This window comes from Ceratotherium simum, chromosome 39 (genome assembly GCF_057802395.1).
Source record: "Ceratotherium simum simum isolate JZ-2026a chromosome 39, ASM5780239v1, whole genome shotgun sequence".
Lineage (NCBI taxonomy): Eukaryota > Metazoa > Chordata > Mammalia > Perissodactyla > Rhinocerotidae > Ceratotherium > Ceratotherium simum.
This window is the reverse complement of record NC_141938.1, coordinates 10,526,000-10,549,220: the sequence shown is the minus strand read 5'-3', so window position 1 is coordinate 10,549,220 and position 23,221 is coordinate 10,526,000. Positions and strand designations below refer to the sequence as shown.

At 61.3% G+C, this 23,221-nt stretch overlaps 2 protein-coding genes across 9 annotated transcripts; both read right to left on the bottom strand.

Annotated features, from left to right (window-relative positions):
- Positions 1-287: 287 nt before the first annotated feature.
- On the bottom strand, positions 288-10,063 carry MAP2K7 (mitogen-activated protein kinase kinase 7). 3 transcript variants are annotated; one of them, XM_004443490.3, is made up of 12 exons: positions 9,826-10,063; positions 8,005-8,052; positions 4,858-4,999; positions 4,639-4,705; positions 4,415-4,528; positions 4,215-4,334; positions 3,930-4,037; positions 3,663-3,842; positions 3,478-3,558; positions 3,218-3,360; positions 2,600-2,645; positions 288-2,505 (listed from the first exon to the last, which is right to left on the bottom strand). In XM_004443490.3, the coding sequence occupies exons 1-12, from the start codon at positions 9,947-9,949 to the stop codon at positions 2,371-2,373; spliced, it is 1,308 nt and encodes a 435-aa protein (XP_004443547.1). In that variant the 5' UTR covers positions 9,950-10,063; the 3' UTR covers positions 288-2,370. The 3 variants fall into 3 exon arrangements, with proteins under 3 accessions (XP_004443547.1, XP_087282179.1, XP_004443548.1); XM_087426053.1 differs by lacking the exon at positions 3,930-4,037; XM_004443491.3 differs by lacking the exon at positions 8,005-8,052.
- A 1,067-nt stretch (positions 10,064-11,130) lies between these two features.
- Positions 11,131-19,179, bottom strand: LRRC8E (leucine rich repeat containing 8 VRAC subunit E). Of its 6 annotated transcripts, none has more exons than XM_087425588.1 (5): positions 19,110-19,179; positions 18,627-18,827; positions 15,843-18,084; positions 15,493-15,635; positions 11,132-14,489 (listed from the first exon to the last, which is right to left on the bottom strand). In XM_087425588.1, the coding sequence occupies exons 4-5, from the start codon at positions 15,628-15,630 to the stop codon at positions 12,246-12,248; spliced, it is 2,382 nt and encodes a 793-aa protein (XP_087281714.1). In that variant the 5' UTR covers positions 15,631-15,635; positions 15,843-18,084; positions 18,627-18,827; positions 19,110-19,179; the 3' UTR covers positions 11,132-12,245. The 6 variants fall into 6 exon arrangements, with proteins under 6 accessions (XP_087281718.1, XP_004443549.2, XP_087281714.1 ...); XM_087425589.1 differs by having other exon boundaries at positions 15,843-16,846; XM_087425590.1 differs by having other exon boundaries at positions 18,627-18,822; positions 19,110-19,158.
- Positions 19,180-23,221: the final 4,042 nt, after the last annotated feature.

The following is a 23,221-nucleotide window of genomic DNA, read 5'->3' as shown; positions in this document are numbered from 1 at the left end:
GAGGGGCTGACATCAGAGCCGGCGCCCAAGGCCTGCAGGGGATTAAGGCTCCTCTCCCCGCCGGCCTGTAACTCCTGGGGGTGGAGGGAGCTCCCTCACACTGGCTGCTTGGTATCCGGCAAGTTACGACAAACACCACCTCCCAGCCCCAACCCTGCCTCAGTTTCCCCTAGATGCAGAGGCCTCATCTGCCAGAACGACGCCACTCCCCTAAACCCCCCACCCCTCCAAGGTCAGGACGCCCTCCCACGTCCCACTGCCAGGCCCACGACACACCACAGACTCGGTGGAAGAAAAGGAAGGGGTTTATTCTCAAGCATCTAAGGATTTACAAACCAGGGCGTTTCGTTTTAAAAACGGAGGGGGCAATACTGGCGGCCTGAGAGGGGGTCGTGGGTCGGTGGGCTGGGCCAGGCTGCCCCAGGCCCCCGCCTGCCCGCTCCGCCCTCTGCCTGGTCGAGAGGGATGGCTGGTGACTGGTGACAGAGGGGAAGACGTGGGAGAGGCAGGGGGCCGCAGAGGCTCCCCGGCCTCCCACTTAACACTGAAGGGGGCAGGCGGACACACACTCACAAAACAGAAAATCAAGTTAAATAAAAATAAACCCAGGCAGCCGGGCTCAGGCCCGTGCGCCACCTTCCGGCTCCCCGCTCAGGCCCCTGGGACTGGGCCCGGCGACGGAGGGAGGGCAGGGCCAGGTCTGTCGGCCCCCCACCCTGCCCCATCCCCTCACAAAGGGGACTCGGAGCAAGAGAAGGTGGCTGTCCTCCCGGGGCCAGAGAGAAGATGACTTCGAGTACGTTTTCAATATGCGGCGTTTTGTAACTATCGTGAGTGAGAGGAGTCAGAGGATAGAGGCTACAGTGCAGCTAAGTCTAGATGCTTCGGCTACATCCAGCAAGGTGCCTCACCTTTGGTGCGGTTGGTTTTTGTGGGGTTTTTTTTTTGTTTTGTTTTTTTGTTTTTTTGTTTGTTGTCCACTGGATTTGCATGCATGACCAACAAAAAGAAGACACACCCCTCCTGCTCTGGCTGCTGCAGAGGGCTGGGGGGCACATGGCCCTACCCCGGCCTGGGGCCTCCAGGCGGGCTGGGGACCGGCCGGCCCTGGGTGAGTCGAGGGGTGCTCAGGGGCACCACGAGGGCATGACTGCCTCCGCACGCCCAGCCCTCGGCCTACCCGCCTCTGTCCCTGTCACACGTCCTCGAACCCCCGCCTCTACTCCATGCACCCTCCGTCCCTGCCTCCCCGGGCCCCCCGGCCCCACTCCTGCCATCTGTTTCCTCTGTTCCCTCCCTGCCGCACTGGCGCCTCCTGCTCTCCACCTCGCCCCGTGCCTGCCTTCCCTGAAGGCCACCCTGGGTGGCCACGGCCCCTTGGGCTCCCTCCACGCCCCCTGAGGTCCTCGACTCACCCCTCCAGCTGTGGCCAGTCTCCAGCCCCAAAGGAGGAGCAGCCCCCGGAGCCAGCCTTTGGGACCAGTCTCTCCAGGGCCGGGCCGACGAGCGCAGCAGCCCAGGCCCCCCGCTCAGCCCCCAGCCCCAGCCCCCCAGTGCCCGCAGGCGGGCGGGGGCTCCCCCCACAAGCAGCTCAACATGACTTTGGTAAAAGTTTCTGAAGGTACTGACGAACCCACGAGACAAGCTCTTCTCCTCCCCCCACCCCGGACACCCCACCAAGTACAATAAAATACAATAAACTCCAAAAAGGACCCCCTGAGATCAAAGAGAGAGAGAGAGACAGAGACCAGCCTGGGGCTGGCTGCCGTCGCGATGCCCAGCCCACCTTCCCATCCCCCGGCCAGGACGCCACTCAAGGGGTCCTGCCAACCGGGCGTGGAGTGGGGGTGGCGGGGGGGGGGGTGGCAGAGCCTGGGCTTGGGCCAGGAGAGAGGCAGAGGCAGGGAGGGAGATGGGAAAGCCAGAGAGGTAGAGGAAGGTGACAGGGAGACAGGGACAGGGAGCGTGAGTGGGACAAGGCAGAGGGGACAGCAGAGGAGGGCGAGTGGGGGAAGGGGAGGACGGGCGGCTCTCTCCCAGCCCCTGGGGGCCGCCCCAGCCCAGAGGTTACGGCTGAATAAATATCGAGTCTGCTGGCGGCCTGCTGTCTTCCGTTCACAGTGTCTGTCGGGGGACGCACGGCCGGCTGACCCCAGGACGGGAAGGGCTGGGGCCTGGTGGGCCCGTCTGTCCACGGCTGGTGGGCAGGGAGTCGGGGGTGGCTCGGCGCCCCCCACTTTCTGTCCTCAGCCCTCAGCGGCCGTCCAGGTCCCAGGTCTCCCCTGGTGGGCAGCTGGGTGGCCGGGTGGGGCGGGGGGGGGGCCTGTGGCCACGCCCCCGGCCCCCGCGGGGCTGGCCGCCACCACGTGGCTACCTGAAGAAGGGCAGGTGGTGCTGGCTCAGGACTCCACTAGTCCGCGGCGACTCAGTCTTCGCCATGACGTCCTTGAACCAGGACGCCACGTCCACCTCCAGCGTCTCGTAGCGCTTGATGAAGCAGTGTTCCTGCGGGCCGAGGCGCGGCTTAGCCCAGGGTGGCTTCCCAGTGGCCTGCCAGGAGGGGGACGGGGCTGGGAAGGGCGGGAGGGCAAGTACTCACAAGTAGCTTATTATACTTTGGTCTCTTCCTGTGATCTTTAGTAAGGCTGGAGGGAGGGGGGGAAGAGAGGTGAGTGCCGGGGACGAGGGGCCGGCCAGGGCCCTCCCGCTGAGCCGGGGGTCTGCAGGATCCGCAGGAAGGAGCCGCTGCGTCCTCTGGCCCTGTGCCGACAGCCGGGAAGCCTGCCCCCAGTGACAGAAGGGCCTCCCACCTGGGACGGGAGCCTGAACTGGGTGGCCTGGTGCCGGTGGCAGAGGGGGCGGGTGCTCCCTGAGGGAGACATCCTGCACAATTTAGACATCCTGCATAACTCCACTCGCTGGTGCAGGGCACTCCGAGCCCCCAGCCCTGGGCACCTCTGCTGGTTCACATCCTCCCGTGGCGAAGCCCAGGGGCCACCCTGCCAAACACCCACGGGGCCAGCTGTCCCCTTGGGCCGAGTCTAAACCCAACTCATGGCCCCCAGGGCTCGGGCTCGGCGCCCGTCCGTAGCCCCCACTCACCACGAGCCCCTTCTCCCCCAAGGCTACACCACCCCCAACCCCGGGGGCCCCTCTCCAACCTCCCGGCCGCCCGGAGCGCCTCCCAGGGCGGAGGGCCGGGGCAGGGGCTGCTCACCAGTCTTTGACAAAGGACTGGAAGTCCCCTGAGAAGCCCATGTGGCCGGGCAGAAGCGGGGGCTCCTCCTGGAGGACTTTGGTGAGGACCTCGAAGTCCGTCTTGCAGTTCTTGTAGGGAAACTGGCCTGTGGCCAGCTCCACCTGGAGAGAGAGGGGCGGGCTGGATGGGCCGAGGGCAGCCCCTACCCTCCCTCGCACCCCCTCCGGACCCTGAGAAGCCCTCGCTCCCAGCCCTCGACAACAGGAGCCCCAGCTCACCAGGGAGATGCCCAGACTCCACACGTCAGCCCGGATGTCGTAGTCTGGCTTGGTGGGGTCCGGCGGGTCGATGCGCTCAGGCTGCCAGCAGGAGAGGGGAGAGGGGAGAGGGTGTCCCCCTGCGGCTGGGCGGGTGCGCCGCCCGGGCCCCAGGCCCGCCCCCGGCGCTGCTGGGCCCCACTTACTGCCATGTAGGCGGCGCAGCCGGCGCTCCGTGTCTTGGCCTTGGAGTCGACGAGGCGGCCGCTGATGCCGAAGTCGCACAGCTTGATCTGGCCCCGCTCGTCCAGCAGGATGTTGGAGGGCTTGACGTCTCGGTGGATCACGCCGTGCTTCTCCTTCAGGTAGAAGAGCGCCTTCACGATCTGCCGCAGGGACGACGGAGGGCATCGGTGAGGGGGGCCGGGGCCTGGGGGCCGCCCGCCCGGCCGCGCCCCTGCCCGGCCGCTCACCGCCACCGTCATCTTGCCCAGGATCCGCTCGGGGATGGGCCCCTGCATCCGTTTCTTGAGCTTCTCGGCGCACGTGCCCATGAGCTCCATGGCGATGAAGACATCCGTCTGCGGGGCAGCGGGCGGCGGCTGGGGGGCGGCTGCGCCCTCCTGCCCACCCTAGACTGGCTCCAGTCCCGGGGGTGGGGGCGGGGGTGCTCGGAGCCTGGCAGGGAAGTCTCAGGGAGGGAGGAGGGCGTGGCTTCCGGGGGCCTGGGGGCCCTCGGGGTGGGGGTGGGGGCTCACGTTGGTGATGAAGGTCCCGAAGCACTGCACGATGTAGGGGCAGTCGTGGCTCTTCAGCACCACGTCCAGGTCCATGAGGATCCGCTTGTTCTCCTCCTTGTTCCCCGAGCGCCGCATTTGCTGCACGGGACGGCAGGGAAGGGGGCCTCAGCACACAGGGCAGGGCCCACCTGGGGTAGGGGCGGGGAGGAGGGGCTCACCTTGACAGCGATGACATGTCCTGTCTTCCGGAAGCGCATCTTCCACACCTGGCCGCAGGTGCCGCTGCCCATCTCCCCCAGGTTCTCCAGGTCGTTGATTTCCGCCTGGTAGCGCTGCCGAGGAGAGCCAAGGCTGGGGGTCAACCGGGCGTCTGCCCCCTCCCCTCAAAGACCTACCCTGCTGAGGTCTGCCCGCACCCTGGGGGCCGAGGGAGGGGTGGTACCTGGCCCCCGATGGTCAGGTAGCCCGTCTGCTTCATGATCTCCTGCAGCTTCTGGTCAATCTCGATGCTGCGGGGACAGGGAGCAGGTGCTGGTGGAGGGGGGTCCTGAGGCCACCCCAGCCGCCTACACACAGGGGGTCCCACAGATTAAACCACCCTCCTTCCCACACTGACCTCTCGACCCCCCACTGGCCAGCCGGCCCCACCCCGACAGCTCACCTCTCCATGCTGCGGGGCGTGAACAAGGCTGACGGGAGGCCCAGCATCTGGCGGGGCCGGGCGGGGGGCGTGGGGTGCTGGGGGGAGCTCTCGGAGGACGGTGAGCGGCTGCCACCATCGTTGGCCAGCGGGAGCTGCAGGGCTGGGGGGGCGAGCATCGGGGGGGAGGGGTTAGCTCCCTACTGGCCCCAGCTCCAGGGCGGGCACTCGGGGACTCAGGACCCTCGTCCTCCCCTCCCTGGCATCCCTCAGGTAGACCAGCACTGCCCCCCGCCCCACTGGGCAGGAGGAGCTCCCCACCCCCAGACCACTCTTAGGGTGCCTTCTCCCGCCCCCGACCTGGAAGGAGAGAGAGTGGGCTGGTGGGGAGGGGTGGTCCCCAGAGGCTGAGGGCTTGTCCCCAAGTGTATGCAGACAGAGAAACGAGGCCTGGACGCTGATGGCGCCGCTCAGCCAGGCGGCCTCCCCGGTATGTCCCTCTCCTCCCCACCTCTGCCCAGGAAGCAGGCCCAGGGCCACAGTGCCCACACTCCGGACCATGGAGGAGGGAACGCCTGAGGATCAGCCTGGGCGCTGGCCCTGTGGGCAGCACTGAACTTGGCTTCCCAACAGAGTGAAGCGGACACCCTGGGGAGACAGTGGGCGAGGGACCCAGGCTTCCGGCTGCCTCACTCCACGTTTTGTTCCAGCGTCACGGGGGCCACCCTCTGGCCAGTGGGCTCATGTGTAAGCCTCCTAGCCTGGCCTGCAGAGCTGGGGCCAACGGAGGCCAGGGCAGGACCCCAGGCTGGGCCTGTCTCCTTCGGGTAGGGGGGTCCAGGTAGCACAGCCCCTCTTGGGGCTGGCGGGCCTGGGGGGGGGTCAGGTACTGGGCCAGGCAAGGGGTCTGGTTCTTTCCAACAGCCTGCATGCGGACAGCTCGGGCATGCTCCAGGCAGGCAGGCAGGCAGCGGGCAGGCAGCGGAAACCCCGGGACGGGCAGGCCAGGCGTTAGGGGATGGGAGGGTGGGAGACAAGACAGACAGATGGGAGCCAAGACTTGGGGCCCGGCTGCCCAGAGGAGGCACCACAGAGATAGGCCAGAGAGGGGCCCAGGACAGGAGAGCGGGTTCCCTGAGGGACTAGCAGCCTCCCTGGCTGGGCTGGCTACCTGGCGGGGGAGACAGACAGCCCTCCACCGAACCCTCATACCCCAGAGGCCCTGGCACTCCAGAAGGGGGTCCTGGCTGAGGAACACATTGGCTACAAGGTTCACCTGTCCATGGAGTGAGGGCCCGGGGCCTGCCCCTCAGCTGATGACCCCTCCTCTCTCTCCAGACCTCCTGCGAGGCCCACTTTTTCCTCCCACAGTTCTGCAGGCCCCTAGTGACATGGGCCCAGTGGTCTACGGGGAGAGACAAACATGCTTGACTTGCTGGCAGCCGGGCGCTCTCCTTGCCCTGTTGGCCCAGGACCCTGAGTGCAGCCAGAGCGAGGGGGCAGGTATACGAGCCTGGCCTGCAGTTCGAGAAGAGCTGCAGGTCTGGCTAGGGCTGGCGGGAGCAAAGGAAGAGCTCTGGGGACCCCGAGGACACGCATGGGCCCAGCGACCTCGCCTCCCGTGGCCCCTCCCTGCCGCTCCGGCCCCGCTTCCTACCGTCCCTGCTCCTCTGCTCCGACGGGGCCAGGACCAGAGGCCTAAGCCCTCTCTCTCCGGCTCGAGAGCCTCTGGAGACGCTGCCAGGTCCTCGCCCCCTGGGGGCATCTGGGCCCCTTTTCTGCCCTGTGCCGTCAGCTGTCTGGGTTGAAGACCACACCCCTACCCTCTCCACACCTCTCGGTGCCCTATGGGCCCCCTCCCTTGCATAGGCCGCCAGGCCCTCTGAGGGCTGCCCCGAAGCCTGGGGAACAGGCTCCGACGGGAGGGAGGCTTCCAGCCAGCCCCACAAATAGAAGCACATGGGGATCTGAGGGAGCTAGTGCGGGTGGCTAAGGTGGGGGACAGTGGAGATACACGAAGGCCCTGTGAACAGAGGTCACAGAGGTGGTGATGGGCCACACGGCAGGGTGGGAGGGCAGAGTGAGGGTGAGAGGCTGCACGAGAGAGAGACAGAGAGAATGACAACAAGAGAGGACACGGGGGCATGTGGCCATCAGGAGCCACAGATGTACCAAGCTGTCAGCCTGACATGCACGCACGTGTGCACACACACACACACACACACGGGGGCACAAACCCCCACACACGCAGACAGGCAGACAATACGCCACAGAGCCCCCGACAGAGCCAGCCCCTACCCCCCATCTTACACACACACACACACACACACACACACACACACACACACAAGTGCCCTACCTAGTCCGACTTACACACAAAAACCACAGGCCAGGCCCCACACCAGTCTCTCACGCGCACACACATCCACGCACGGGCATGTCCCGCACTCGTCCAATCCCAGACCCGCTGGGCCTCAGCGGGGCTGCTCCCTCTGCCTCCGATCACATGCCCCCCACCTCCCACGAGGCTCAAATCCCACCGTCTCCAGAGGCTCCCCCACCACCCCTGCAGGACCCCAACCCTGCTCTGCTCTGCCTCTTCTCCGAGGCCCCGCTGCCTTCTCGGGGCTCCCTGACCGGGACGGGGCTCCTTGTTCATCGCCCCCGTCCAGTGGAGCAGCATCAGCCACACAAGGACAGGGACTCCGTCCCTTGTGCTCGCTGCTGTGTCCCCAGTGCCTAGAACAGGCCAGCACACAGGGGCCAGGGGTGTTTGCTGATTGTTGAAATGGATCAACAGGCCCAGGCCCCCTGCTGGCCCCACTTTCTCTCCTTCTTACTTATACACACACACACACGCACGCATGCACACATGTGCCCCCTTGCAGGTGACAGACTCCCAGTCATCGAGGGAGCCCATCTGCTCCTCCAGGGAGGCCAAACCTGTGCCCGAGATGAAGGCAGGGGCGGGAGGTGACAGGACACAGAGGAAGGGGCCAAGCGGCCGGACGCTGACTGTGTGGAGGGGGGGAAAGTGAGAAACAGAGAGAGAGGAGATGCGCACGCGCACACACGCAGCGTGGGGGGTGGGGTTGGCATTCTGCGGCTGGGGCAGCGGTTAGGTCAATGGTGCAGACGTCCAAGCGGCGATGATAAAAAGGCTGGTACCTGCTCGTTGGGACGGGGCAGGAGCAGGGCTTAGAGTGATCACAATAACTGGATGGGAAAAGGAAGAAAAAAAACAACACCACGATAAATCACAACAGAAACCACCGATCTGTCCAAAAGAAAAGAAATCAAATCATAACGAGGAGGAGGAGGGGGAAGGGCGAGGCACCGAACTGCAGAGATGGGGAGAAACCGACAGAGATGGGAGGACCGGGAGGATGGGATGGAGCTGACACAGACACAGATGCCTGGAGGGGGGCTCCTCAGGGGCCTGCCCGCCGTGGGCCTCGCCATGCCTCGCTCTGCACCTGGGACGGCCACCCGCTAAGGCACCCCAGGCCCTGCAGCCCACTGTCCCGTCCACGCTGGGGCTGGCGGTGGGGGGCAGCACGGCAAAGCCCAGGAGGGACCCTCCAGTCCTGGCCGGGCTTCCTGCCCCAGGTAGTGTCCAGGCCAGCATCGCCACCTCGGGGCTTTCTCTGGACCCCAACAGACCCCCCCCAAGAAGGAACCCACACTAACCCAGGTCAGAAAAGGGAGGGATGGAGAGTGGACCCTACACAGAGATGATGGGGGGCGGGAAGTGGTTTGGATACCCAAATATGGGGGTGTCCTCCCCCTCCCATCAGGATGACCCCCCCAAAGAGCTATATAAGCTACTTAGATTGGGTCACATCAGAAGGGATACAAAGGAGAGCACTTTACTGGGTCAAGAGAGACACAGAAAGCATGTGTGGGGGGCGCTGTTCATCAGGTCTGTGGGGACGGGGAAAATCAGATGCTCTCCAGCAGCGTGGATTTACGGAGGGGCTTCTGGAGACTAGATGAGCTCATGGGGATCCCAGGCCTGGTGTGGGTGTCAGAGGGACAGCTCTTGACTCCAAGTGACAAGATGACACAGAGGTAGGCCCTGAGATAGTGGGATCAGAAAGGAAGCACATGTGTGCTGGAATGCCTGGATATCATCACATGGGCCTCAGGTGTCCCCAGGCCAGGTGGGTGTGGAGGTGGGCATGTGGGGAAGGGGAAGTCACTAGAATCCAGGTGACCAAGTTGCCAGGCTGGGGGTTGGGTGTGTATTGTTGGAGGGATAAACAGAGTCACCAAGATGTTGCCAGAAAAATTAGAGAAACATGAGGCAGTCTGGTATATGTGCGTAGAGGGTGTGGAAGGGGGTTTGCTGAGCCCCCTGACAAGATCCCAGGCTGAGAAGGAGGGATCACGAAACACAGTCACAGAGAGGGAAGGGGAGAATCATCTGGTCAGAGGAATACGGGGGTTATATGCGGTCAAGTGACCTCAGGTGTCCCCAGGCCAGGTGTGCGCGTGTGTGAGTGTGAGCGGATCACCCGCTCAACCCGGATGACAAGGACCCAGGCGGGGAGAAGGGGTAGGGAACTCTTGACAATCACTGAGACGGCGAGAGTTGGATCATCTGGTCAAAAGGGATGCGGACGTGTTTGCGGGGAGCTGGAGGTGGTCATGGTGGCGTGGAGTAAGTGGGGCACGGCTAGAGCAGGTGACAGAGGCTCCGAGGATCACGGTGATGGGGGCGGGTCACAGGTGGGGGGCCTCGCCTAGGGGTAACCAGGCTTCAAGCGCCGTAAGTGGGAACCCCCAGGCCGGAGGAGGGCCGCCCGGAGCCCGCGGGCCCCACGCCCCCCGGGTCACCGTGACCCTCTCCCCGCGAGCCGACCGCGGGGGGGCTGGAGGAGGAGCAAGAGCGCCCCGGAAGCGGGGGCGGGGCCTGGCGGCGGGGGCGGGGCCTCCGCGACGCGCGCCCCGCCCCGCCCGCCCCCTCCCCCACGCCGCCGTGCTTACTGGGCCTGGGCCGCTGGGGGCTGATATCCAGGTTGAGGTCGATCCTCCGCCGGGCCTCGCGGTTCTCCTGCTTCAGCTTTGCTTCCAGGCGGGACAGCTTCTGCTCCAGGGAGGACGCCGCCATCTTCCCCGCCGCCGCCGCGCACAGCCCGGCCGCCCGTCAGTCCGGCAGACAAACACCGCACTGCGCCTGCGCATGGATGACCCCGCCGAGCCGCCGTCTCGCCCCGCAAGGCGCATGCCCGCGGCACGCACCCGCCCTTCCCTCGTGCGAACCTCCGCGCGTGCGTGCTTCGTCCCAGCCGGAGGGATGACGCCTCCTAGAGCTCGGGGCTGGCAACGTGCAACTCCCCCACCGTGGTGCGCATGTGCGAACTGCCGAGCGCTCCGGCGAGAGGCGCTGTGTGGAAACCCACTCGCCGTTCTGTGGGGAGCGGTAGGCGGGGAAAGCGGGGCGCATGCGTACAGAGGGGGAGACGAAGTGCGCGTGGCGTCTGTTGCGCGTGCGCATCCTTGGCTCTGTCCTCGGCCCTGTCTCCGGTGTTCGTCGCGGCTGTGTATCCTCAGTCTCCTCCTCGTTCTTCCCGGGCTGGCCCTCTCTGCACCCACGCCCTCTCGGAACTGCCTTTCTCGTCTCGGACAGTGCTTCATTAGGATCCCTGTTAGGCATAATTGCTGCCTCCTCACCATAATTAGGCACCCGTGGGGAGCCCTTTCCATTTCAGCAAGCTCAGGGTTGCCCAAGGACAGGCGGGAGGGGCGGGGTAGGGCTCGGGCCACTGTCGGGGCCCTGGGAATCCAGCGGCGTGACCCCTGACCCCGACGTCAAGGCCAGAGAGTTCCAGGTCAGACCCGCGTGGGACATAGAGGACGGGTCTTGGGGTTACGCGCTCTGCCTGGCGCCCCCGCAGTCTACACATTTCCTTTACCTGGTCTGAAGGGTGCTGGGAAAATGTCCCCATCTGGAACCCTGGTCCCCACAGAGCAGCTTGCCTCTGCTCTTAGGTGCCAGGGGGAAGCTCGCATTTTGCAGATGCGTGCGAGGTGGCCAAGCCCGGAAGGTCAGGGTCAGGCAGGCTGTGCCGAGTGCCATGTCGGCTGCTGGTTCAGCTCAGGAACACTGTGATGGGCGTTGAAGGCCTGTGGGGACTCCTCTGTGATGACTGATGGGTAGAGCAGATACAAACCGGGAGAATAACAGGGAAGGTAGAGGAAAAAGCGTTCTCCAGAAAAAAAGCTAGGCTGAAAATACCGCCTAACATCTCCTGATTAGCCGAGGTCTCTCTCATCCTCTGCTCCCAGGACAGACTCATACCCTTGATTCTGGCACGTTGGGGTCGCCACTTGCCTGTAACTGGTCTGGTGCAATGCAAAGCTTAGACCACGGCCAGAGTGGACACAGATCAGAATTATAGTTCTCGTAATTAGTATTATTTATTAAGCACCCACTCCTGCTCCCTCACACAGGGAATTTTTGAAAGCTCAAGTCCCTGCCTGTCCTCAGAAATATGCAGCCTCCACTGCCGGTGTTCTTAACCTGGGCTCCACCATCCTTAGGAGATCCATTCCTCTGGGGAATCTGAAGGGATCTGTTGACTGCCTGAAGTTGTTTGCAGAACTCTGCCTATATGTGTACATAAGGCTTTTCCTGAGGAAGGAGGTGCCTAGCTTCATCAGATTCTCCAAGGGTCTAGGACCTGAAAAGGGTTCAGAATCCCCGCTCTAGACATCCAGATGTCTATTCCGTAGGTCAGCACTGTCCTGCATACAGGCCTAGGACCACCTGCGTCAGAACTACCTGGGATGCTTATTTACAGCCGAGTTCCTGGCCTCCAGCCAAAACCTCCTGAGTCAGTCTTTCAGGGGTGGGGGCCTGGCATGTTTTGTTTTGGGGATGTTGATTTAGATGCATAGCCAAATCTGAGAACCATTTTTCTGAGTTCACGTGTCTGGAGCAAACAACTTATAAATAACGCCTTAACGTCAAAGTGGGGGGTGGGTGCTGGTCCCTTGTGTCTGTGTCCCCTCCTTGGGAGAGAACCCCAGAGGTAAGCTGTTTTGTTGTGGGGGAGAGGGTTGAAATCCCATTGGGATGTGCCCCCACCCCCAAAGGTGGCACTGATTAAGCTGGAATGTCCAGGGGGAGGGTAGCAGTTCTGGCCCGGGGCTGGGGACAAGCCAGCCAACCACAGACACAGGTGTGGTTTTGGTCTGAGAATCCTATGACTGAGTTAATCCCTCCATTATGTTCCACCCCAAATCCACAGCCTTCTGTCTCTCCCCAGACAAACCAGTCCCGGGATCTTGTCTGCTCCTCTCCTGGCTGGGGCCTACTTGGCTGCCTCCTTTGAAGACAATGGTAGAGATTTTGGGGCGGAAGCATCCGGAATGTCTCTACCCCAACCTGCCCCTCCCTGCCTTCACTCCTCCTCCATCTTGTCCCGCACCTCTGCCGGCAGGCCTTCATAAAGGGTGTCTTCCACCAGGAGCCCTGCCTTCTTGAGCCCCCCACAGTTGCCAAGTTCTTCTGGCAGCACCTCCAACCGGTTGCCCTTGAGCTCCAGGCGGCTGAGGGCCCTGAGGGCCCCCACCTGGGGCGAGAGCTGGTTCAGGTGGTTGTAGCCGAGAAGCAACGTCCGCAGCTTGCGGCAGAAGAAGAGCTCGTCGGGCAGGGCCTCCAGGGCGTTGTAGGAGACAGCCAGGTGCTGCAGGTTCTGCAGGAGGCCCAGCTCGGGCGGCAGGGAGCGCAGCCCGTTGTGGGAGACGTCCAGCAGGCGGAGGCCAGAGCACATGCCGAGCTGGGTGGGCAGGGTCTCCAGCTTGTTGTGGCTGAGGTAGAGCTGCTCCAGGCTCCGGAGCCTCCGCACGTGCTCGGGCACGTAGGCAATCTGGTTGTGCCACAGCCTGAGCGTGACGAGCTTGCGACAGTGCTGGAAACTGAGGATCTCCTCGATGGAGCGCAGGTGGTTGTCTCTGAGGTCCAGCTCCTGCAGTGCGCCCAGGCTGAAGACGGCGTGGGGGACGCGCTCCAGCCCGCAGGCCACCAGCTCCAGCTCCCGCAGCACCGCCAACTTCTTGAGGCTGTTGAGGGCCAGCAGACGGGCCCCGTCGTTGTGCAGGCTAAGCCGCTGCAGGTGCCCGGCCACGTCGGTCACGCTGGCCGGCACCTTGCTGGCATTGCTCCGCAGAGACAGGACTTTGAGTTGCTTCAGCTCCCGGAGGCTCTCGAGGGCGGCCGCCCGAGCCAGCTCCGGGGGGAAGAGCCCCTCGAGGTGCAGTTCCTCCAGGCCACGCAGCCCAAACACCCAGAGGGGGACCTCGCGGAGCTCCTCGCACTTGACGCGGATGACCCTCAGGCGGTCCCGCAGGAAGACCTGCGAGGAGAAGGGCAGCCTGGCGGGCGAGTGGAGCAGGCTGAGCTCCTGCAGGTGCACCAGCTGCGACAGGCCCGGGGGGAAGGTGATGTCGCCGATGGCCTCCAGCCGGAGCGCCTCCATCTCGCTGAGCTCAAAGACAGTGTCGGGCAGTCCCGGGAGCATGCAGAGGGCCAGCTCGAGCCGGCCCCGGGCGTTGCGCTGCAGTTTTTGCCGAAGCTTCTCGGGCGTCCACTCGTGGTTGAGGCTGAGCTGCTTCAGGCGGCTCTCGCTGACCTCGGAGAGGAAGACGGCGAAGCGCTTGGAGTAGAGCGAGTCGTACTGGTCGATGAGGTGCAGCATGAAGGCGAAGTCATTCTTGACGTCGGGGATGTCCCCCATGCCAGTCTCCTCCCGCACGGAACGGAAGGAGTACTCCTTGAGGGGCCGGTGGAAGATCCAGTAGAGCGTGTAGAGGCAGGTTATGCCGTAGACGCACACGAAGGAGATGTAGCAAAAGGCCAGCTTGGAGAAGAGGTGAGCCTTCGTGTGGCTGCAGCAGAAGCTGGCGTAGCCCGTGACCTCCGAGGTCTCCACCCTGCAGGCCACCAGGAAGTTGATCTTCTCCACGTAGACGAGGCTGTAGACCAGGATGGCTAAGAACTTGCAGACTTTGAGCACCGTCTGCCGGATGTACATGGTGTACAAGATGTCTCCCTCTTCCACGTGCACGCGGAACTTCTTGACCTTCTCAAACAGGGCTTTGGCCTGCTCGCCCTCCTTCTTGTCCAAAAGGGTGACGGCGGGTGGCTCCGTCACCACCTTCTCAGGCTCCGCCAGCACCTTCTCCTTCTCGCCCTCACCTGCCTTCCCGGGACCCGTTGTGGCCGTCACAGCCGCCGTCGCCCGTCCGGTGGCAGGGCCCTTGTGGTTCTCCCCGGAGACCTCGGACAGGGCCCGCGTGGTCCACGGCGAGTCGAAACACTTGCCCAGGATGGAGATGAAGTGCTCGATCTTCGAGCTGGTGCCGGGGAACTTGAACCAGAAGCTGGTGCAGACCATGAAGATGAGCGTGTGAATGACAACCAGGTAGGGGAAGTACTTGGCATACCAGTGGAGGGCCGTCTCGTAGCAGAGCTGGTTGATGAAGTTGTACTGCTGCAGGTCCAGGTTGTTCTTCAGGCCGCTCACCTCCCGGAGGCCCCCCACCTGCTCCGAGACCCCCTGCGGGAGAAGCTGCTGGCAGGGGGCCTCTGATAAATTCTCCCGGGGCTCATGACTGGGCAGACAGATGATCTTGTCCTGTGTCACCTAGAGATGGGGGAGAGGACGAAAGACGGTGAAGGACCTGGAACAGCGTGGGGAGCTGGGGAGAGGGAAGCAGGCTAAAGGCTGGAGGCCCCGATCCCTGACTGTCCCTGGCTGGCTGTGACGTTGGAAGAGTAGCTAAACCTCTGAGCGTCGGTCTTTGTCTGAAAAAAGGAGTTGGGTTGAATTGTGTCCCCCCAAAAGTTATGGAAGTCCTAATCCCCCATACATGTGAACGTAGCCTTGTTTGGAAATAGTCTTTGCAAAGCAGGTGTAATCAAGTTAAGATGAGGTCATTAGTGTGGACCCTAATCCAATATGATTGTGTCGTTATAAAAAGGGGAAATTTGGACACAGACAGACAGACAGACACACACACAGAGGGAAGATGATATGAAGATACAGGGAGAATGTCTCCTATAAACCAACGAATGTCTGAGGCCACCAGAATCTAGGAGCGAGGCATGGACCAGATCCTCCCTCACAGCCCTTGACCGAACCAGCTGTCCACACTTTGATTTCAGACTTCTAGTGTCCAGAACTGAGACAATAAATTTCTGCTTAAGCCACCCAGTTTGTGATACTTTGTTACGTCAGCCCTAGCAAACTAGTAGGGTTAACTAGATTCCAGGGATGAAACTGAGTATTATAAAAGTATGGACTGCCATAGCCATGAGGAGGACTTTGGTGGCACTGCCAGTGCTGGCGGGAATGGGAAGGGGTCAGAATTGGTCTGCCAGTAGACCTCAGGCTTCCCCTTCTTTGGGTAACAGGAAGACTTCCGGAATCCCCCAGGCCCCGCCCCCTCTCGCCCAGGCCCCTCCCCTCCAGTCCCCCACCTCTAAGGCTCTACCTCTCACCCAGACCCCGCCCCTCCAGCCCCCCCGCCCCCCGCCGCGCCCCTAAGGCTCTGTCCCGTATCCAGGCTCTGCCCCTCCAGCCCCTAAAGCTCTGCCTCTCACTCAGGCTCCGCCCCTCCAGCCCCCGCCCTCGCCCCGCCCCTTACCTGGAGGGTGCAGCCGAAAACCCCAATCATCAGCATGGCCACGGTGAGGTACTCTGCCAGCACATCCCACCAGGGTTTGAGCACCTTGAGGGCGGGCTGCTGCTCTGTGAACTGCTTGAACTCGGCCACCGGAATCATGCTGCCTATGGGAGAGGAGGAGGCAGGGGGGCAGAGAGGCCCTCATTAAGGGGCGCCTGGCAGTGGGTCCCCAGAGGAGCCAGACACACACCTCTGCTCCCAATCCGCGCTGCGCCCTGCCCAAGGCTGGCAGAACCCACGAGCTGGGTGCCCCCGTCCCCTCTCCCCCAGACCTCTCCTCCTTCCCGGAGACAAGCGACTCCCGTTCTCACCACTTCTGCATCCCGGGACCCCTGACCTGACTCTGCTTGCACTCAGAGCTCAGGGGGGGCAGTCCACAGGGCCGCCGTCCTCCAGTCTGCCCGTGTGGCCTTCTCCCGGAACACAGGCATGTTCTCCCCCCGTAACGCCGAGGCCCAAAACTCTTGCTCTGTTGCTGGGCCAGTCCAGGATCTCTCTGCCGCTGGACCCGAGAGCGTCCCGAGGCTCAGGACTTCCGGGGCGTGGGTCCCCCACCCCCTTCAGGGGCGCTCCGGGCACCACCTCCAACCTCCAACCGGAAAAGCCGGCTGGAGCCTGGCTCTGGTTACGGGGCCCCAGGGGCAGGGAGTGTCGAAGCTGAAGGCTGGTCAGCCCTGGAGGGTGGGAGGTGACTAGGACACCTGGGTTTTCTGGAGGGTCTCGTGCCCAGAACCTGAGGCAGACAAAAGGCCTCCGAGGGGCAGAGGATCCGGAACTGGAAAAGGCTCAGCGAGAAAGCCAGGCTGACACCTACGACTGGGACGGAGCTGGGCTTCCAGGCTCCTGGGCTCCTGGCCCACTCTGTCTGTCCCTGGGTTTCATTTTAGACCAAGGTATCATTATTCCAGATACAGAGGGCCAGGAGCAGGGCACATGGGGGCGTGGGCCACAAGCTGGGACATTACCGAGGAGCCTCCCTCCGCCTCTCTCCCTGGGGCTGGAGGGGGAGGAAAGGGAGACAGCGAGGCCTCCACTGCCTCCAAGGGGGCTCCTAGGCTCCTCCTCCCAGCCTCCATGCTCCCCAATGTACAGCCCCTGTTTTCTCAGGCAGGTTCCTGGAGCCTGCTGTCCTCATCTTGATGGCCTGTCACTGGGCACAGGCTGCACAGGGGAGGGAGGCATCTGGGCTGCCCGCTGGTCCTCTAGCCTCTCTCCCATCTCCTGGGGGGAAGCTGGCCCCTGTCCCACACCTCAGCCAAGCACTCTGACATCTCCATGCCTCCCTTTTTGGTCCTCTGAAGACCTTTGGTGACTCCTGGGTGAGGACAAGGTGGGGTGGGTGGGGTTACAGGATGCATGCCCTGCCCACCAGGCTGAAGCCTGGGCAGTCCACCACACCCCTCAATCCCATCAGAGGCTCCCACCTCTGTACCCTGTATGAGGATGGCAAGCAAGGGACAGGCACACGCCTGCCCACACCCGGGCTCCTGGGTCCCCTGACTCAGGCCCTGACTCACCCAGAACCAGGCACACAAAAGGGGTGCACAGACAGAGCACAGATCCCTCACATAATGGCCCGTCCCTCATGCTCGGTTTTACACCCTGTCCAAACGAAAAGCTGAGTAAAAGTGTTCCAGTGCATCATGTGCAGTCTCAGTCACCAAAGAATCTGATAGAAATACCTGAATGACAGCTCAACAGCCTCCAGGGGGCCGAATGTACATTGCAGCCACCAAAGGGACACGTGGGGGCAGCTTGTACATGTGGGGACACAGTGCAAGTACACACACTGAGCTACAGGGAGACCCAGGACCAGGGAGCCAGCCACACACCCTCTTCCAGCTCTGGCCACCCACTGTCCTCCCTGCCGCGTCAGGACCTGCAAGGGACCCTGCTCAGCTCTAACCTAAGAACAGTAACTCTGCGGGCTGTGGCAGAAACGCCACACACAGACAGGGACCGACTTCCTGCCTGAGTGCCTGCCGCCCTTCAGGACCCATCTCACGACGTTGGAAGCTCCACCACCCCCATCCCGGGTCCACAATCAAAGGCAAGAAGGCAGAGACCTCCAGGGTCCCCAGTGAATGGCCCAGTGGCTCCCACAGAGCAAGGTGGACACACAAAACCCTCAGAGGCAGACACGGGAGTTATCATTATCTGTCTCCGTGACTCAAACTTGATGGTCCCGAACCTGCCATTAAGCTCCCGCAGACACAAGGGTGGCCCCCCTTTGTCTGAGCAGGGCTGGTGGGAGGGTCCAGGGAGAAGGGCTCTCGGGACCGGGGCCCAGAGAAGAAGAACAACAGAGCCGCGCACCTCTGGCGGCCACCAGACGCTTTCGATGCCTCGTTTTGATCCCCACTCTGTGAGCGTAGGTGTCGGGACCTCCTTTCCCAGACTCGGGGGAGTGAAATAACTTGCTCAAGGTTTCACAAGCACAAGTGATTTCTGAGGCGAGACCCTTAAGTCCCCTCTGTCTGATTGCATCCTTTGTTTCATCTCGGGCGAGAACCTGTTCGAGCATCTTTGCCAAAAGAAGCTCAGAGGGGGATTCTGGCAGAGAAAACATGGGAGGATGGCTGATCTGCATGCCAGGCTTGTGGGGAGGGTCTCGTCAGCCTGGGACCAGGTACATACCCCCTACCCAACCTTACCTCAGCCCATGCATCCTCACCCTTGCTTCTCCCCTCTCAGGCCCTCCCCAAGCCCCCAGCTTGCCTCCAGAAACATGGTGGTTGTGGGCTCACCTGGTCCAGCCCCCCTCCCCACCCACCCCCCATGCTAAGGGGCAAGGAAGACATAGCGACTTGCTGTCAGCCCTGAAACCCTGGAGAGGGTTTTTTTTTTTTTTTTTGCTGAAGAAGATTCGCCCTTAGCTAACATCTGTGCCAATCTTCCTCTATTTTGTATGTGGGTCGCTGCCACACTGCGGCTGATGAGTGGTGTAGGTCTGCACCTGGGATCCTAACCCAGGGTGCTGAAGCGGAGCACAGGGAACTTTAACCACTAGGCCAGGGGGCCGGGCCCTGGAGAGGATTTTTGACTTGACCTTTACACAAGGGAGAAACAGAGGCCTGGGTGGGGGAGGGTCTCACCTTAGTGGCAGATCTTGGGTGGGGCCCCAGGCCTGGGGACTCCCAACCTAGTATTTTTCCAAGCTGCCCCGCCAAGACTTGGGGTTCAGAGGATTCTTGAGGCTCAAGAGTTGCAGAGGGGGCAGCCTGGCGAGGACCCCACGTGGTAGGGTTCTGGGGCATTGAGGGGCTCACACGGATGAGTTGTGGCTGTAGTCTAAGCTGCCAAGGAGAGGGGAGCGTCGTCAAGACCCCCAGGGTCACCCCCAGCCTGTTGATCTTCACTCAGTCCTCGGTCAGGCCTTCGGGGCTCCCTGGACAGGCGCCCTCGGGAGGGCCCGGGCTGAGCCTCTCTCTACCCCCAACCCCCTCCCCAGCTCCTTGCGTGTCCCGGACGCCGGCTAGCTCAGGCCACAGCGCTAGCCGCACCTGGAGCGGTCCTCCCGCGCGCGCGACCCCGACTCCGCCACCCCAGTCCCCAGGGACGGACAGCCACCTACTCACCGCTCCGGGACCAGGCGCTGGGCCCAACTCCTGGGTCGCTGGGAGCGGAGCGGCCGCGACTCCCGCGGAGTTCCCGGGCCCGCCTGGGTGAGTCAGGGGGGCGGGATGGGAGCCTGGGAGCCGCCCCGCCCCGCCCGCCGGACGTCTCGGCCCCGCCTCCCTCCGGGCGCTCCAGGTCGCCCCCCACTCCTGGCGCCCTGGGATCGCGGGAGGAGGGCGATTCTAAACCCGCTCTCCCTGGGGTGGGCAAGGGACCCGCCACAGGAGCAGGGGCCTTAGAACTCCAGGCTTGGCTGCTGTCGGCCGGACCTGGAGTGAGGGAAACTGAGGGGGCTGGAGGGCTGTGCTCCCAAAGCCAGCCTGCGCGCGCCCTTCTGGGAGCCAGGCTCTATAGACCCTATCAGGAGGGCCTGGAAGGCGCCCCCCATTCGCCCCAAGGTGCGGCCACCTGGCCTTGAGGCCCAACCAAGGAACCGGGTGACCAGGGACCAGGGAAGGGGAAGGGGCCTCCCCCTTCCTGCTCTGACCACCCAGCCGTGAGGAGTTGAGCAGAGTTGGGGTGCTCTCCTGTGGGAACCTGCCCATCCTTGAGGACAGCCTTCCACTGGGGAAAGAGGAGGAGCGAGCTGCTCCCAGGTCCTGGGGAGGGGGACGCCAGGGGCCAGAAGGCTCTGGGAGCTGGGGCTGGAGTCCAGTCTGGAAGGCCGGCTTCTAAAAAGGATGACTGCCTCCCCACCGAGGGAGGCCTGGGCTGGGTCTTAGACCAGCAAATTGCCCAATTCAGCACGGAGGCATCTGCGATTGGCCCTTCATCGGCTCTGTCTGCAAAAGTGAAGGGAGAGGCGACCTGGATTAGGGTGGGTGAAGGAGACCCCTCCCCCACTGGGAAAAAGAAGCCCACGAGTTCACCAGATGAGAGACAGCCTGAGACCTGAAACCTTGAGGGCTGGGACCCCCTAAGCTTAGGTTCCTCTGTGAAACCCTGCAATGGGCACGACCCTCAGGGATGTGACCTCTGTGAAGTCCTGGGCTCAACCCCAGGCAGCCCAAAGACAAACCTTCATTGTGTGGAAAAGATAAGCTAGGGCCCTTGTCTCTCAGAGCTTCCATCCTCGCCGGTCGAGAGAGACGGACGTAAGCAGGTAAACAAATGAAGGAACAGATAATGTCAGTTTGTGACAAGAGCTGTGCATACTTCGTGTACTTGCACAAGAACCTCCAAGGTCACTGGGATGGAAGCCCCATGAGCCCCAGAAATGTGTCACTTTAGCTCCCCGCTGTGTCCCCAGCACTTGGAATGGTGCCTCGTGCACAGTGGGCATTCGGTAAATGATGGATGGGTGGATGATTTATCTGGAAGGTGATCCCAGGAAACACTAATGGTGGAGCAATAGGGAGGTGAGACTGGGAAGAGACGAAGCCAGTGGGCATTAATTTGGGTGTTTTAATGAGGGTGAAGGAGCAGGTTACCAATATAGGCAACTGGGTCTCCATTGTGCTGGGGATCTCTGGCAGACGGCAGAGGACGCACCTCGAAGTTGTCCCACCCAAAGGGGCGAGGGAGTGGAAGCATTGATGCACCAGCACCCGTCTGTCAAGGCTCAGGGCTGCTCTGGAGAAGGAGATGGAGGGGACGATAACTCCCAGGCCGTTCTGAATTTCCCTGCATATGGGGACTATGGATGCTCAGGGAATACGGCAGGGTCTATGGCACCTGCCACAGGTATAGATGCTTGAGTGGAATGGCTGGATCATAGGACACACATACACTGCTTTCCAGTTCTCCAGAAAGACTGCTTGATTTACATTCCCATTGGTAGGGTGTGAGTTTTCCCACATTGACAATACCCAGCCTTTTAAAAAAAATTGTGGTAGGGCCGGCCCCGTGGCTTAGCGGTTAAGTGCGTGCGCTCTGCTGCTGGCGGCCCGGGTTCGGATCCCGGGCGTGCACCGACACACCGCTTCTCTGGCCATGCTGAGGCCGCGTCCCACATACAGCAACTAGAAGAATGTGCAGCTATGACATACAACTATCTACTGGGGCTTTGGGGGGAAAAAATAAATAAATAAAATCTTAAAAAAAAAATAAAAAAAAAATAAAAAAAATTGTGGTAAAATACATGTAACATAGAATTTGCCATTGGAACCATTTTTAAGTGTACAGCGCAGTGGCATTAAGCACATTCACCGTGTTCTGCAGCCATCACCACCATCCAACTCCAGAACGCTTTTATTTTTTATTTTATTTTATTTTATTTTTGTGAGGAAGATCAGCCCTGAGCTAACATCCATGCTAATCCTCCTCTTTTTGCTGAGGAAGACCGGCTCAGAGCTAACATCTATTGCCAGTCCTCCTCCTTTTTTTTTTCCCCAAAGCCCCAGTAGATAGTTGTATGTCATAGTTGCACATCCTTCTAGTTGCTGCATGTGGGACGCGGCCTCAGCATGGCCGGAGAAGCGGTGCGTTGGTGAGTGCTCGGGATCCGAACCCCGGGCCGCCACTAGCGGAGCGTGCGCACTTAACCGCTAAGCCACGGGGCCGGCCCTCCAGAACATTTTTAATATCACAAAACTGAAACTCTTTGCCCATTAAACAAGTCCCCATTTCCCTCCGCCAGCCCCTGGCCCCCACCATCCTACTTTCTGTCTCTATGAATCTGACTCCTCTAGGGACCTCCTGTGAGTGGAATCAGACAGTATTTGTCCTTTTGTGTCTAGTTTATTTCACCCAGCATCATGTCTTCGCGTTTTATGCATGTTGTAGCCTGTGTCAGAATTTCCTTTCTTTTTATGGTTGAATAACATTCCATCGTATGGATGGACCACATTGTGTTTATCCATTCATCTCTCAATGGGCACTTGGGTTGCTTCCATCTTTTGACCATTGTGGATCATGATGCCACGAGCATGAGTGTACAAACATCTCTTCAAGTCCCTGCTTTCAATTCTCTTGGGTGGAATTGCTGGATCGTTCGGTAATTCCCTGTTTAATTTTTTGAGGACCCACCATACTGTCTTCCACGGTGGCTGCACCATTTTACATTCCTGCCAACAGTGCACAAAGATTCCAATTTCTCCACATTCTTGCCAACACTTATTTAATACTCAGCTTTTAAGATGTTCTGAACCTGAGGTAGTTACCGGTTGCTGCGTAACAAATTACCCCAAAACTCAGCTGCTGAAAACAACGAGCATTTATTGTCTCACATAGTGACTACAATGGTGGTTCAACAGTCTCCCTCCCCCACTGGCCCCCCAACAACCACTGATTTGCTTTCTGTCACTATAGATTAACTTGTGTTTTCTAGAAAGTTATAGAAACGGAATCATACAGAGCATGCTCTGTGTGTGTGTGTGTGTGTGTGTGTGTGTGTGTGTGTGTTTGGCTTCTTTTGCTCAGCAGAGCGTTTTTGAGATTTGTCCCTGTTTTGAGTGTCTTAGTAGTGCGTTGCTTTTTATTGATGAGGGGTATTCCATTGTAGGACATACTTGGTTTGCGTATTCCACCGCCCTGTTGATGGACATTTGAGGGGTGTTTTTATAAGTGGGCAGTGTCCAGATCCCAATGAAATGCAGGATGGGTTCAGTGTTGCCTTGGAGGGACCTTGCACCATAGAAGGCAGGAGGACGCTGCTGGTGAATGTGTGGGTGGGCAGGCAGGGGAACCAGGCTGCTGTCATGCCAGAAGGCGCTCACACAGGCGACACTGGGCAGACCTGGGGAGGAGATGAGGCTGAGAATGACCCAATCCAGAGGGCAGTGCCCTGGGGGGCTGTGAGAGGGCACCCTCCCAGGCTGAAGGGAGGGTTCATGGAGAGGATGGGTTCTGAAGATTAGCCGCCACCGGCCAAAGCAGGACATTCGGTTCTGATCTCGCCATCTTTTTCTTTCTTCCATTCCCGGAACCTCAACTGTGGGTACAACTCTTGAAGCCAGAAAATCCAAACCCTTGCTTCCAGCCACACCCTGGTTAAGTCTATCTTCCTTCCTCCCAGCTCAGGTTCACCCAGGTGTCAAGTGCCACCCTTCCCTGTCCTGTGCACGTTAGCCCCCTGGCGGGGGCCGGGGGGGAATCTCCACCCGAGGATGAGCTGCTCGTGTGTGGGTGTGAT